The sequence below is a fragment of the Macaca thibetana genome, chromosome 5 (assembly GCF_024542745.1).
Source record: "Macaca thibetana thibetana isolate TM-01 chromosome 5, ASM2454274v1, whole genome shotgun sequence".
Classification (NCBI taxonomy): Eukaryota; Metazoa; Chordata; class Mammalia; order Primates; family Cercopithecidae; genus Macaca; species Macaca thibetana.
In genome coordinates, this window is record NC_065582.1 from 155,926,943 (window position 1) to 155,943,682 (window position 16,740).

Sequence of the window (16,740 nt, forward strand, 5' to 3'; positions counted from 1 at the left end):
GTGAGATCATGAAAGATACTTAATGATCAGAGCTTTATCTAACAGAAAGCCATACATTTCTAACTGAAGATTAATGGTCCAGACTAACATCCATTCCCTTTTCAATTTCTCCAGTATTCCAATGCATTCAAATACAGTGGAAAAAATGGAATATGATCTTTTAACTTTCAGTGAACATGCATGTAAATTGAAATGGTTTGCTTTGTTTGTGTACACAGACAAGTCTTAATTATGCTACAGTTTTAAAGAATACTACAAATAATGCTGCTGTACCCATGCACACCCATACACACACTATTTTTCCAAATCATCTGCCAAGAATCTTCCTAGCCCAAAGGTAGCATTTTAGTCATGTGTCTCAAAGAACCTGAGAGAGTCACAAGACTGTAATGCAAAGCCTGATACATCAAAACAAGCCCCTGCAGGAGCTGGGAGGACTCGTTTCACTAGTTAAAAAAGAAATCAAGAAGGCAGGTGCTTCCTGGTGATGACTGAGTATTCATGTTTTATAGGTTATGACTCTGCTGGAGTTTGAGCCCTGAGGGCCTAGCTCCTTTCAAAATATAGCACCCTGAATGAAGGATATCTTGGACTGAACAAACAGTCCCCTCTGTCTCCCTCAAATGCCACCAGCTGAGTTGACAAAAGAAAGTTGCAGAAAGTAATTAGCATGCATTCAGCTTTCACATCTGAATGGCAAAGCTTTGTAGGGTATTTAGATTTATTTGAACTAGCTTATACCTAATTTTCTATAACCAGATGAGTATTATAATTATGTGCATAAAATTTTGTGCAATGCTTTTGAAGATGCAAATGCTATTAAATTTTGAAATAAAATTCACAGAAATATTCCTGTTTTATACTTTCAAAGATATGTTATGTAACGATTATTTGTGGAATGTTGAAAGTGGCATATTCATACATACAAGGTCCATTTCTTTTATAGACCTTTTGTTTAGGAAACTGCATAGCAACTTTCCCTGAGAATAATATCATTAATTCTTCTAAACTCTATACATTTAGAAAAATCTACCACTGTGTAGGGATTTAGGTAATGCATTACATGGTGAAATATACAAACTCAAGTTGAACAATTTTTCCATATGGAAGGCTCTGTGTAGTGGATGAGTACATCTTGTAAATGTAAGAGACAGACTATTAATGGAGAATGCAGAAGAGGGGCAGCTACACTGGTTCATGACAACCACCATACCTGTTGATTAATGGAGAGGCCTTAACAGCACTCTTCTTCCATGCGTCTTGCCATGAGGAAAGGGGAGGAAGGGAAAGGTAGTGATGGCAGCAACACCTGGGGAAGGGAGATGGGGAAATATGTAAAGGGAAAATCAGCAGCCCCTACACAATGGTGTCCATCCATAGACCTCGCCAATAAAGCAATTTCCAAAAACCCTGAGCTTGTTTGCTTTCTTTAAAAAAGAAAAAAAAAAAAACTATATAAATTTCAAAGACAATCTAAACAAATTAGTATTTTGAAATGTGTCAATGTGAACAGTCTTACAACTGTAATTCTCCAAATCCAGGGACCCAGTTGACTACTAGAAAATGAACCACCATCCTATCCTCATTTTTTAACTAGGCAGGACCTTCATATATGGGCATAACTTTTTTTTTACAACAGAAAAAACGTAAGATGACCCTAATACCAAATAGATACGTATTTTCTTTCTAACATACAGTAGGATTATCATCTCATTCTGTCTCTACCCAGCTGTTATGTAACTGTCTTACAATGCACCTTGCTTTTCACCTCCTTCTAAGGATAGGTAATTTTGATGTGAAAACAACTTCAACTTATTAACTTAATAAAAATAAATAAATTTAACAGAATCTATGTATACTGGAGGAAGTCAAACTAATAAAAGTTTTAAAAATGTTCCTGTTTTAATTATATTTTTGTACACATGGTTTAATCTGAACTATCTATATTTTCAAGAAGTATAAATACACAGAATTTTATAAAAATGAAGTAAAATGTATACTGAAGAGTTGATGGCAGTAAATTATTTGAATTTTAATAAAGATTAGTTGTTTTAATAACCTATGCAATAATGCCACTGCGAAACAAACACTGATACAATTTTTTCTCTTAGAATTTATTTTAAAAGAAATAATTAACTTTGTATGTTTATATTTAAATGCAAATAGTATATAAAAATGTATCTCTTAAGCTGTTTATTTAGAAAAGCTTTAATACACAGTGAAGATAAACTTGCAAAAATAGATGTATATTTTATGAAGAAAAGAAGTAATGTAAAAAAATGAAATGTAGGAGAGAATTTTCCTGTGTGTAACTTCCTACACAAATATCTTTCTTAGTGTCTTAGACACAGAAGGGCTAGGACATTGAAGAATTTTTCTCTAAAGACAGGGCTATTCATGAATACATGCTTGCATTCTTGTTTCTAAATGTAAATCTAACCTTTAATCCCAATGGTTGAGAAAGCAGCTCTCACAAGTATCACTGGGGTTTGGAAAACAATAATCCTTTTGTTTAGCCTTAATCCTGTTTAGACAGGGTGTCTCCAAATTTCCCAGTTTTCAACTCCTCTGGTCTTTGACACCCTGTTACGATTAGCCATCATATCTAGTTAAAATAACATGACCCACCTAATGCTTAGGCAATAGTATTAGTCAGCCCTTGAGTTGAGAAATTTGGAAACTAATTGGTTATCATAAGAGATTAACATCAAAGAATTCTGAAGGCATATGTAGCATGTAGGCCCTCTGATTTAAAAGAAGCAACTCAAAGTAGCAAACTTAATTTTAAACTGATATTATTGAACATATACTTTTTGCACCATTGTTTGTGATCCTATAAATTTGTATAATTTTGTATTTAACTTAAAACATTAATTGATATTACAAGTAATATTTTAAAGTTTGCATCCCCCTTCAAAGTTGAAACCTCTGTATTTCAGTAAAATAAAATTGAAAAAATTAAACCTATATTTTTTGTACATTTAAATATTCCTCAGTGATTATTTTGGGATCAGAATTTTGTCTTTGGAAGAAGCAAATGTGGGAATCTCATAAGCCAAAAACCAAAAAGGAGGAGAATCCACATGCTCTTAATTTGTGGCCAGATCTTGCATCTAGCATGAAATACATTTTTTTTTTTCTGCATATGACTTGCTAATATACTAAGACTTTTACGTACAGAAAATTCTTCCTTTGGCTTCCAGAAGGGTAGATTATTATGGGATAATAAATTAGCACTGCACTGGGAGAGATTAAAAGTAATGAAAAGTATACTTATGAGAAACTATAAAAAGTAAATATATACACACAAAACACAGAAAAACACTGATAATTTATCAAGATGTAATAAGCAACACAAAATGATTTTATAAATAGCAGAGTTTATAAATAACCAAAACAACATAGAAGGGTAACTCAAAAAAATAAAGCTGGAATCTTAAGTGTCAAGTAAACCAGGAATAGAAAGTTAAACACCGCATGCTCTCACTCACATGTAGAAGCTAAAAAAAGTTGATATCATGGAATTAAAAGTAGAACAGAGGATACTAGAGGTTGGGAAGGGTAGGCAGAGGAGGGGAGAGGAAAAACATTGCTAAAGGACGCAAAATTATAGCTAGATAGGAGGAAAGAAATAGGTTCTAGTGTTCTCTACCACTGCAGAATGACTACAGATAGCAATATTATATTATATGGTTTCACATAGCTAGAAGGAGGACATTGAATGTTCCCCACACAAAGAAATGATAAATGTTTGAGATGATGGACATATGCTAATTACTCTGATGGGAATACTATATACTATATGCATTGAATCATCGCTAGGTACCCTATAAATTATTATGTGACAATTAAGAAATGAAATAAAAGAATGATAGAGTAGAGAATTGCAATTTCTGGGTGAAGGAAATATAAATTTTATGTATTTGAAAAGTAGACACCAGGATAGTAAAATCATCCCTCATCCCCATGAGGCATTTGGTAGGAATTTGGTATGGACAACGATATGAGTTAGATTTTCACTTGGTAACAATAACAAAGGGAAAATGATCCCTATGATTTATAAAAATAAGTAGATGGAGAGACAGTTTGTGATTATTATTAAGTGCATTGAGGATAAAAAGTTTGTAATAAGTTTGTTTACCCAAAACGATAGGAATTATCTGTCACAACGATGTAACAATATGAATCGCATGGAAAACACTGTCGGTGTGACCACTCTGGTCTGCTTCTTCTAGTTTCCGTTCTCGGAAAAATGTATGATCATGGCAGAAGTCAGATATTAAGAGATTGATACACAAGGCTGTGGGACTTAGTAAAATAAGCACAGAGAGCACGTGCAACTGTACAGTTCATACAGATAGGAACTGTAATATGATTCATATCCTCAAGGAAAGAGTTCTTTAGCTGGGTTAAAGGAATAAGGGGTAAGGCTGTGCGCAGTGGCTCATGCCTGTAATCCCAGCACTTTGGGAGGCCGAGGCGGGCAGATCACCTGAGGTCAGCAGTTCGAGAACAGTCTGCCCAACATGGTGATATCCGTTTCTACTAAAAGCACAAAAAAATTAGCCGAGCATTGTGGTGGGCACCTGTAATCTCAGCTATTCGGGAGGCTGAGGCAGGAGAGAAATGCTGGAATACAGGAGGGGGAGGTTGCAGTGAGCGAAGATTGCGCCACTGCACTCCAGCCTGGGCAACAGAGGGGGATCCTGCAATTTAAAAAAAAAAAAAAAAAAAAGATAAGGCCCTAAATACCGAGGTGGTTGGGGATTAAAAGCAAAGATCTAAGAGGAGTAAATGTTACTCACAAGAGAGACTGCTTTTCACAGACTGGATAGGACGTGTATAAAAGAACGGCAGCAAAAGAGAGTTGCTGCAGAAAAGAATAAAAAAAGTTGTGGAAAGGGAAGTCAAAACATCCTAAGGCAGTGTGGTGGGAGGGAGGTGGGTGAGAGATGGAGAGTGGTGGGTGAGAGTTTGGACAAGTGAAGTTTTGTCCAAGCAGGGTGGATCTCGTGGTGGAAAAAACAATAGATGTTCAGAAAAACAACAGAACACATCCTTGATAGGTAGGAGAGACACATTAAACATTAATATATAATATGTTAATATATTACAGGGAGTTTAGTTAGGCGGTGGGACCCCTGTTCTCTGCTTACATCATTAAACATTTGTCAAAACCTGGTGTGTCTGGTGTAGGGATATACGAGAAGAGATTATTCCCCTGCTGCATAAACATTCCTGATAACAGTATTGTCTTCCTTATCCTATCAGTACGGCCTGTCTTAAAAGTAAATTTTCTCTTACAATTGGAAAAATCAGAGATTTTCATTCTGGGTCTGACTCTCAAACTTTCCCACAGTCTGTCACGCAGAATACTCAGGGCTTCTGTGACCACAGATAGTCTAGCATATTCTTCAGGAGAGGCCATGCTTTAGGCAGAGACATTTCAGATTTTCTTGCTAGTAGTGGCTGAATAATTATCAAAAAAGGCATTTTAATAATCATAATGTCCATAATGTTATAGGCAGGGCTAGAGTGTGGCGAGGTCAGCTTGATTGTTGGCACTAACTGTGGCCTGATGGAATTCAGATCAGCCTTGGGTGGTGGCAGGATTGGCAACACGGAGAGAAGGAAACTGGAAACCTTTGCAAAGGAGGAAAGTCACATGTTTTCACAGGAATCAGGAAACTGCAGATATGCTAGTGCCTGATCCCCTTTTAAAGTGAAGAAAAAACAGTATTTTCAAGTTACTAAGTCCATAATCATATAAACCCTGAGTGAGCTTATCAGTCAGGACATAAATGAGACCACATTACAAAAAATAGAGAATACTCGTTAAAACAAAAACAAAAACAAAAACAAAAAACATTGTGTAGGCATCACCTGAAGCATTTTTTGAAAATTAGTAGGAATTATAAATGAGTTAAAAGAACAGTTAATTATGAATTCTATATACAGCTCTTTTTATTAAACATTAATAGTGTTTCTTGTATTCCTGAGATTTAAATGCATAAGTTGCATAGCTTAATGGTAGTAAAAATCAGCTGAGTAAAATTTTAAATTTTAAAAGTGTTTAAAATTACCAGCTTTAATAAGCAATTGTACAATGAAGAAATTTGTAAATATTTAAAAATTAGGTGTAAATCTAAGCTACTGAATTATATTATAATTGGATTTGAGATATTATACAAGCACACACATATATGAAGAGTTGAAGTATGATGTATTAATAGTAGCATATAATGTTTAAAATTTCTTAAATTTAGAGTAAATACATAAAATATTATTTTATTTTTCCTTCTAACTGAAGAGGCTCATTAATCTTATTTAATATTACACGCTTCTTTTTAAAAATTAATTTAATTTTCATGGCAATAAGAATGTTGGTTTCTATAACTGGAGCTGAGATCTATTTTTCTTAGGTCACAACTTTATTAAAATTTCAAGATTTAGTTGCATTAAAAACATTGTAAAACACTATTGGCAAATGTATAATATTTTGCTTAATTGATTTCAAATTTCTAAATTTCACAAGCCTGCTCCCTAAAAATCTCACAATATATAACCACAATAGCATGACCCATGACCCACTATATCCTTTATAAAAGCTAATAACCTACCTGGATACCTAGTTAACTGTTGACTAATGCATTGAGTACTATTTGCTTACAATTTAATTTTAATTAATATATGATTTTACACAATGGAAATAATGAATAGTCTAAGTTTACTTTTATTCCAATTAATGTATGTTCAATATGAGTTTTGCTCATTATCTTCCTGACTTATAGTTGTTTGTTAGAATAAGTTTGTAAAATAACGGAAAACCAAAGTCCTCACTAGAACATTTATAGTCTCCCCCACTGGATTGGTTTATCAGTTTGATTATTCAGTTTTGTCAATCAAATATTTAATGGGTTCCAGAGGTTAGTTTAGTGAGTGGTCCTGTGTGTTTGGTTTGCAAGCTTCCTTTACACTTTAAAAATTATAGAGGACCCTAAAGAGCTTTTACTTATGTGAGGTATATCTGTTGATATTCATCATATTCAACATTAAAATAAAAACACCTTTAAAATAAAGGTGTTATATATATATATATATATATGTTTGAAAATAGTCACAATAAATTCATTATATGCTGACAAAAATGATATATTTTAATAGAAAATTACCATATTAAAAAAAGTGAGAAGAATGACATTGTTTGACACTTTTGTACATCTCTTGAATGATTATCTTACCAGAGGATAACTGGATTATCCTATCTGCTCTGAATTCAATCTGTTGCACTGACACAGAGCATATAACCTCAGGAAAATTTTATTGTGCACTTATGAGAATGAGAGTTGAAAGAGTAAGTGATATCCTAATAGTATCAGGAAATGATTTTGAGATCGCTTGGCTTTGAGAACTGCCAGCTTAAGTTCCTTCAATATTGAGCAAAATAAAAAAATACAATAATCCTGCCCTCACGGAGGCCACACTGGAGCAAGAGGAGTGATACATAAATGTTTAAGACCCTAATATGACATATGCCAGTACCAAGATGTGTTATGCAAAGAGCTATGGTAGAGGTGGTGAGCAAGAGTTCCACAAAAGAGACAAAACTTGCAGTAAAGTTTAAAGCAGAGGTGTCCAATCTTTTGGCTTCCCTGGGCCACATTGGAAGAAAAATTGTCTTGGGCCACACATAAAACACATTATCACTAACTATAGCTGATGAGCTAAAAAAAAAAAAAAAAAAAAAAAAAAAAAAAAAAAAAAAAAAAAATTCATAATGGTTTAAGAAAGTTTACAAATGTGTGTTGGACCACATTCAAAGTCATCCTGGGCCACAAGTTGGACAGGAAGAGTTGGCCAGCAGTGAAGAGATGCAGGTGAAAGAAGTTAAAATCATTCTGAAGAAAGAAAGGCATGGCTAGATACAGCATGATGTAATGCGAAGAACATGCTTTTTGTTTTTTTTTATTTGGACAGATTTTGTTCGAACTGCATTTCAGCCACTCACTAGCTGTATGACTTTAAGCAAGTCACTTAAATTCTGTAAACCTTAGTTTGCTCACTGGTGAAATAATAAAACTTGCATAATAAAAATGCAGTGAGAATTAAGTGAGATGAAATATGCAAAGTATTTTCACATTTGACAGTTAATTAGCACACCAGTAATATATTGGTTTTGTTGCATGTTTAAAGAGAGTGAATTGGTTATCATGCTGAGAGCTTAGGGTGCAGTGAGGTGGTGAAGAGAGGACTGAAGTTTATAACTGAAGTTATAAACAAGGGTGAAAAGGGCAGCAATGAAGCCGTACTGATATGGAGGTTCAAGATGAATGAAAGTGATTTAAAAATAGAAATATGATAATATGCAATAAACTACCTTGGAAACTCAGAGAATTATTTCCTATGCAGGCTTTTGCAAACCCACAGCAAATCTTGATTTCCACCCAGTGTCACTCTATCTTCTCCCAGGGAAAAAGAAAAAAACAAACTATAATTTTTAAAAAGTATTCCAGGATCTTCATAAAAACAGAATGAAATGTGTAAAGAGTAGCATGATTAGGAAAAAAGAAAAACTTTCTCAAGACAGAAATTTAACCTACCTCTTCCATTGCTTAAGTAGGTTGTCTCTACCTGAATCTCACAGCTGTCTTTGAAATTAGATTTCAATAATATTTTAGTAATAAAGAAATGAATGAATGAATATGTAAATAAATACATACTTCAACGTGTATCACCAATGTAGTAAGAATTCAAATTCGCAATTGTGATGTTCTCAACCTGGGTTACTCATAAAGTTTACTAATCAATACCAACTTGTCTAGAAAATAATTTTTTTAAGGGCAAAGTACACAGGGAATATATGGACTTTTCTCCATGCTAGGTATGCACCATCATCACGCTATCTTTGATCTTCAAGTCCTTGAGGTCCTCAGGTCCCTGAGGGATGGAACATTTAGAAAAACGATTTCTCAACTATAAGATAAAGATTTGCCATTGATACACCTCAGTTCTGCCAATTAGGACACTGAAGGTACAAATTTATACCTCGTAGAGAAGGATGATTTTGAAATATAAAGCACGCTTCATCAAGGCTCTATAAAGAATTTAGGATTAGCAAATTGAATTTATTTTTTATACGGTATGTTTTATACTAATTAATAATTTTGATTAATTTCTTTACTAACACAATTCAATGTAGATTAATTTATCAGAAGAGCAAGCAAAAAAAAAACATTAAAGCATGGGTAATAATGGAAATTGTGAGTAAGTCCTTGATTCGAATATTCATTTATTCATTAATTAATTCAACAATTTATTGAGACTCTATTATATGCAAGACCCTGTCCTAGTTTAGCTGGATATATTATGGTAAACAAGAAAACATGGTCTCCAAACACATGTCATCATGTAGCATAAAGTCTAGTAAGGTAGGATACTAAATTAATAAATGAATTCAGGCCTCCACCCCACCCAATGTGTTACAAATAATTCTAGAAACTATTTTCAAAAGAATTTTGTTTTAAAAATTACATACCCTAAAACTTAAACCAAGCTCTTCACCTTATAACTTCTCACATCCTGACCTTGTAAATACTGAGAGTAAAGGTTATATCCACCTAGACAGGTTTCTAACTCTACCTAGCACAGATATCTAGGATTTACAAAGGACTGTCTGAATAGCTAAACTTAATATTAGATAGTAAATTTTATCTCATTTTTTTTTTTGGTCTCATGTGTCTGTGCATGTATGTGAGGGCAGGTTGTGGAGTAATCAACAATATCACAATCAAGTGATAATTTTTATATTTCCATTTTAAACAGTAGAATAAAATAAAATACTGTTATAGGTTCTTCTTTGAAATTTCTTGTCTTTACAACTTGTTACATCGCTCCTCTTAGTATCAACTACCATATTCTAACTTTGCCAAGTCAAACAACAGTTGTCAATTCTCAGTCAATTTAGCCATATAAATGTAATAATCTACTCAAAATTGGGAAACATTCCTTTGTCAAAAATGCTTCAGTCTTGAATAAGATTAACGGAAGCTACACAAAGCCATTTTGAGTTTACCCAAAAGAAAATGAAAACAAAATGGATGATTTCCCTCTTAAAGTAGAAATAACACCATTTTGCACTGTTATTTATAATTTTAAACTTCAAGGAATGATTATTCACAGACATGTAGAATAGAAGAAAAGTAAAACAGTCTGTTCACCCTATCTACTGGAAATACTTCACACACTGTTCTTAATGTATTTTAATTTATTTTTAAAATACAAGTTGTTCTTTGACAATAAAGCATCCCAGATTCTTACTAAAAATTTTTAAATTATTTCCTGCTCACCACATTCATGTACAACTAAAAAGATAAGCAGCATACTCTAAGTTGGAATTCAGTTTATATATGAGAATACTTTTCCAAATAGAATCATTTAAATCATATGAACTATCTGTTAACTTTGGGCAATGCTATTCCCTCAAAGCATATATCTCATTTCATTATGTATGTATATATTCCCAATGTTTTATTTCAAGCCGAAAAAAAAATATGGTATACTCTTGAGAAATCTGACAGATGATAAAACTGCAGGAGCGAGGTACATGTGCACGTTTTCACACTTCTGCAAAATTGCTGATTTCTTCTTATTTCAATCAGCTGCCTGAATTGGTTGACTATCATCAAACTTAATAAAGAGCATAAGGGCCTGCTAATGTATGTGGAGGACATGTTCCTTCTCTCCCTCACCATCTATGCTCTTTTATGTCTCAGTTAAGTAATACATTTCCTAGTTGAGGGGAGGGTAAACTTGAGAATAAGCCATATGCCACAAAAATTTCATTGTAAAAATGATAGCTAAGGTTATTTTAAGAACACTGTACAAAAAGAAACTAAATCTTTGTCTTAGTATTCTCTATTTATACATAATGCACAAATAATACTTTTGTACTATGCTAGTGTATTATTTGGGTTTGCAAAAATATAATTCTATAAAATATTAAGTGGCTACAACGTTGGGATTTTTCAAATATCAATGAACATATATCAATGGAAGTTAACTATAAAAAGAATCCTAAAATTATCATTTTATAAAATAAAAATTTTACTGACCAAATACACTGAATTTGTCAATAGAATTTCAATCAAAATCAGTTCAGAAATTGTGATAATTTTTTATCAAGGCAAAAATTTTAAATTCAAGGCAAAAAAAAAAAATCTACTCTTTAAAATAGGGACTCATACTTTTTAAAACCAAATTCTTGGAAGACAAAGAAAGAGGCTAAACATATTTCGATATGTTAATGCATTTTCAGGCTATTGGTATAATCCTCAATTTTTTTGTTTTTGTTTTTTGTTTTTTTTGTGTTTGGCCTACCACATCATTACTCTTCCATCTGGGGTAATCATTGATCTCAGATTCTAGGCACGTGCTCATCAACTTTGACCTGCTTTTCCTCTAATGTGAATCCAGTTAAACTTCCTACTCTTAATTGACTCTTCCATTGCTTGCCAATAAAAGCAACAGGTAAAGAAATACATCAAAAGCAGGCCCTACACATGAAATGTTATCCTCTGTGGGAGGGCAGGTACTTCTGTAACAAATGCTTATTTTAAGTTTTCCTATATCAAATTTAGATTTGTGAAGCCAGGCCATGCATGATTAGAAATGTCAAAGGGATAATTCTAGAGTGATTCCTGCTTTTGAGATCTCATAGTATAACAGCATTCATTTTTACTAGGCATTACAGGAATATGCTCCAATGTGTGTATTAAATTCCTTTATAGAGACAGTTGTGTTGGTACAAGCCATAAATTTGACAAATCATCAGATGTATAACTTTCATTCTCACATTTACATTACCAAGTATTTTATGGAGCGATTTTCTTAGTCATGGCAGTGAGACTCTCCAATGATATAAATAAATAAATAAATGCTATTTCAATGTAAAACCCTTAACTCTAAAGGAAAATAACTATGCTGGAGTCCCACAAGAATACAATTCACTATTAAAGAGAATTCAGTTATCAGTAGGGTCTATCTTGGATTGCATCCGTGAAGGTTTATTACCAGTAGTATCAGAAGGACTTTGTTATAGCAAGCAATACAGAAGCCAAGGACAGAATAATGGCTGAGTTCCAGTGCGGAGAGAAAGTGCATGAAAAGCCTAATATACCACAATACTGAAATGGTTATTACAAATAACAGGCACATTTACATCGGATTATCATAAGTTTTCAACAGAAACTTAAAATACCAACTGTCAGCATCAGTCTCAGGGCATGGGGTTTCTTGTTGAGACCTCTTATTGTGCATTGACAGTGGCAGGCCTAAGTGCTCCCAGGGATTTTCAGGCTTGTATTAAAAAACAATATCCCTTGTATGGAAAATTAGAGCTTTAGGTGTAAAGGACATTTCAAAATGATGAAGTACTTGAGCAGTTCACTGAAATAACCTTAAAGCAGTATTCTGAAATACTCTAAAATATATTTGTATATTTTTAACTCTGTATTATAAAAATAGAAGGACACACTTTATTCTGGAGGGGAAAAAGCATTAGAAGGCAATTAGGAAACTACAATCTTAAGTTCAGCTTACAGGGTTTCTCTGTCAGTATATTACTTAAAAGATTATATTAAATTTCAAATTGGCATGTTAAGTAATAAGAGAAAAAAATGAATTTTAAGGCACATACACTACAAATTTTCTACTGGTCTTTTATTAAAGCTTACTATATTATAAAAAATATTACTTAATTTTACAATATAAAAATATCTCAATATAATAAGAGACTGTCAAGTTTGCAAGGTGTGAAACAATTGATTTTAATTTAATGGAACATTTCCAAAATAAAATATTTCTGAAAGGATAATTTATTACTCAAATTATTTCCAGGAGGTGCCTCAAACCTGCTTGGCCTAGCTGATCAAGGCTGGTGTGTGTGTGTGTGTGTGTGTGTGTGTGTGTGTGTGTGTGTGTGTGTATGTATGTTTTTCCCCAATGAGCAGCGCCAGTTCTTTCTAAAGTTTGCTCATAAATTTCAGAATGAGTATCCAAAATATACAGTAATTGGGAAGTCAAGTTCTCTACATGTTGATCCAGGAAATATTTGTCCTCAAATTTGCTTAGGAATGCATGTCACGTACAAGTAGATAGTTCATAAAGTCCAATCAATAAGGAGACTAGCTAAATGAAGTGCAAAAATATTAAAATGAATCCTTTAGCTCTTGGGAATCAATGGCAGTAACCTTCGTTTAGAAAGAATGTGTGTCTGAGCAATAACGTGGAGCAATATTTCTCAAGCTGCTAAAATGAAAAGAGCTCAGAGGCAGACATCTCTCCATGTAGCTATATTACATTTTTTGTTCTTTTTTTCCCCTATTGCTACAAGAGAATTGTCCTAACCACGTCAGAAGTGTCCTGCCTTATTCCCAGGAAGGAAATGAAAGCCTTACCACTGATCGTAAAATATATATGATAATTACAAAGGAGCAGAATTGGCAGATGGGGGCTGAAAGTTGCTTAATGACAAGGTCAATTATTAGCAAGCTACACATGCTAGCTTCTCAGTGGAAACACATATTTTTACTTAATTCTACTTTGAAATATGCATCTTTTCTGCATGTGTGTTCCTAAATAGATGACATGATTCCATATGTCAAATAAAAATCCCAAAATATCCTGATATTAGAATAGGAAATTTATATTTTAAATGCTTGCTTCAGTCCAGTAATTGATCCACTTTTGTAAGGCATATCCTCTCCTGGCCATAAAGAGATTTAATGAGATATACTTGAGAACAAGGAAACTTGAAAATGTGTTAGTGTGCATAATATATATTCCCTTTTATTTCTGTCATGCTGGTAATTTCAAAATTGTTTTCCATTTTACTTTAATTTGTTACTGTATCCAAGGAAGCTTCTAATTCTTCAGCAAGTTTGAGCAAGTTCAATAATTTAGATCAACTGGCAGGCATAATTAAAATAAATATTCCCTAGCGAGGTAGGAGGAAGGGTTGTGACTTGTGTTGCAGTTAAAAATATTTGTGACCAAGACTCAAAATAGCTAAGATATTTTCTAACTGAATCACATATTATAAAAATCATATGATTTAAAATGGATTATCTAGCAGTTTTGAAAGCAATGATATGGATGTGGAAATATTTTCCTGTATTTATTCAGCAGAAAGAAAAACTTGAAAGAAAAATCTGAGTTTACACATTTAGCTAAAGTTTTTTGCTTAGTTCGAAATTTCCACCATTACTGAGAATATTAGAAGTATTAAATAAACTAACATATTTTTTACTGCTTACTGAATGGTTTGCATAATTAAAAAGTTAATTGCTTTGTTTCCACAATCATTGGGAGTCATGGGACCAACTCCAGAATCAGGCTCTTAATGCAATATTTTCTTATGCCTCCTCCCATTGAGTTAAGCATCTTCTCTACCTTGATAGAAGAATACAATGCAGGGGTGTGTGTGTGTGTGTGTGTGTGTGTGTGTGTTCTGAATGAACTAGCAATGAATTACAGTCAAAGGTGATATAACTATCAAGTTTAACCATAAATAAAGCATCTGGTATTGATTCTTCTTACCTTATTTTGGGTATATTTCTTTAATTGGTTTATGATACTGAGTCTATTATTCTGTTATTCTGAAACAAACAAGCAAATAAAAACAACACCTCCCACCAAAATCTATTAGCCTCTTCCTAATTTTTGTGATGTGAATACTTGACCATCTGAGTCATAATCCCAGGTACCAACATCAAAGTTATAATTTACATTGGTTCTCGATCATAAAACAAATATTGCTTTATGCAAAAAATAAAAAAAAAGTGCACTGTGTTTTACAATACACAGATGAAAAGAGAAATTACCTGAAAAATAGGTAGAGCAAAGTTTATTGCCTGCCTTAGACAATGAGACAACAAAAAGCTAAGGGATTTGCTTAAAACTATACAATAAATCAGTGCTTCTATTAAATATAACATAAAAACTAAATGTTTTTCTACTTAAATGAGTTTTTAAAATATAAATAATTATAATGGCTGTAATAGGTTTTCATAAACTTTGAATTCAATAACGCAAATATAGCCCTTTAGAGTTAATAGCGATAAATAATAAAAAATAAAAGCTATCACGTATTAAATACTAAGAGTTATCAGGTATTAACTACAACTTTCCATATCTTCTTCTCACTTTTATCATCTGTAAAATGTCGACATTACCTTGCTCTGAGTGATACTGTAAAGCAAATGATTATATAGAACCCTCAGGTAGACACCAATGTACTATAAAAGAATTAATTTACTAATTCAATTATTCCTTGCTCTGTTTATCTTTTCTTTTTCTACATTTAATAATGATACTATTTTATCATTCTAGTAAACATTTTTGATGGATAGGTTATCCACTTTATGTTGTTCTGTTTTAGTGCTTCTTTCATTTTATGTGTATTTATAAGAGGGAGTGAATACCAATGCAATTATAATTCATTTATCTCTGACACCGTGATGACGTGGTGCCTTTAGATTACTTCATGAAGCCTTTTGTGCTCGCATTGTATTGTAATTGGAGTGTTTTGCTCTGTGCTCCGAAAATTATCTCAAATATCCCATAAAAGTTGATTTCTACATTTACAAATTTATTTGGCTTAATTAGCAGTTTAAATGGAGATGTGAATAAGGGCTATGAATTGGTGCCTAATTGGCAGATCCTATCCACACTCTGTGATCGGTGATAATCTTTACAAGGCTTTGCTCACTGCTCTGAATATTTGAGGGTTGTCTGTAATCTCAGGCTTTTTGGAACTACTCTGCTACTGCTCAGTGAATGATCTTTAATAATTACTTGATGAATATCTCTGTGAGTTACTGGTTTCTGTCATTTACTATTCCTTTACAATAAATCCAGGAAAATATATGCAGATTTCCTAAAGACAGAGCCATTTAGCTTGTAGAAAATAGACGTGATATTATTAATGTTTTATTTCTCTACAGTTTTCATAGAATTATATTTGTTAAACATACTAGAACTTGTTCACAGTAGTTAGAGACCCATGTACTCTTAGCCTAGAGAATTGGAAACCAATAGGCAATTCAAAAGGGGCCAAGACATGACTTACCTTTACAGCTAAATATAAGTGAGGCCAGTAAACATTTCTGGAGGTAAGAAAATAATCACGCATTTAATAAATATTGTGAACATTGCGAGTCTGATTTAATGTGGAAAAAGACTGTTGTAGAACTAGTTACCAGCAATTTTAAGGTATCTATAAATAAATACAGTAAAGTAATACTTCAGCATTCAATACTTCTATAAATAACTAAATACAGTAAAGCAATACTTCAGCAATACATCAGTAATAAGGTGTCTATAAATAACTAAATATAGTAAAGTAATACTTCAGTAATACTTTAGCATACTTTTATTAATGCTAACTTCCAAAAAAATATATTCAAGTGCACATAACCCTTTGAGGAAGATAGGGCAGTTATTATTATATTTATTGTACCTATTGTGTAAGTGAAGGCAATATTACATGAATTGACCCAGGTTCTCTTTCTGGAAATGTGACAGAGCTTCAACTAGAACCCAAGATATCTTGCTCCAATTCTTTGCAAATGTACAGATTATATGATACATTATGATACATTACGATACAGTAGAATTGTTATATTTAAGAAAGACTTTTTAAAACTGAAAATATTAAACAAACTCTTCTAGAAGGTATCCCAA

General features: G+C 32.8%; 1 protein-coding gene across 11 annotated transcripts in view; it reads right to left on the minus strand.

Moving 5' to 3' along the window:
• Positions 1 to 16,740, minus strand: part of PCDH7 (protocadherin 7) — a 427,914-nt gene that overhangs the window by 197,317 nt on the left and 213,857 nt on the right. For 2 of the 11 annotated variants that reach the window (XM_050791306.1, XM_050791305.1), the window contains exon 4: positions 1,214 to 1,309. The exons of 8 other annotated variants lie outside the window; for them this stretch is intronic. In XM_050791306.1, the coding sequence (XP_050647263.1) occupies positions 1,221 to 1,309 (89 nt within the window). In that variant the 3' untranslated portion in view covers positions 1,214 to 1,220. Of the gene's footprint in view, positions 1 to 1,213; positions 1,310 to 12,799; positions 16,164 to 16,740 lie in introns of those variants that run through there. One more of the 11 variants, XM_050791307.1, reaches the window with a different exon arrangement.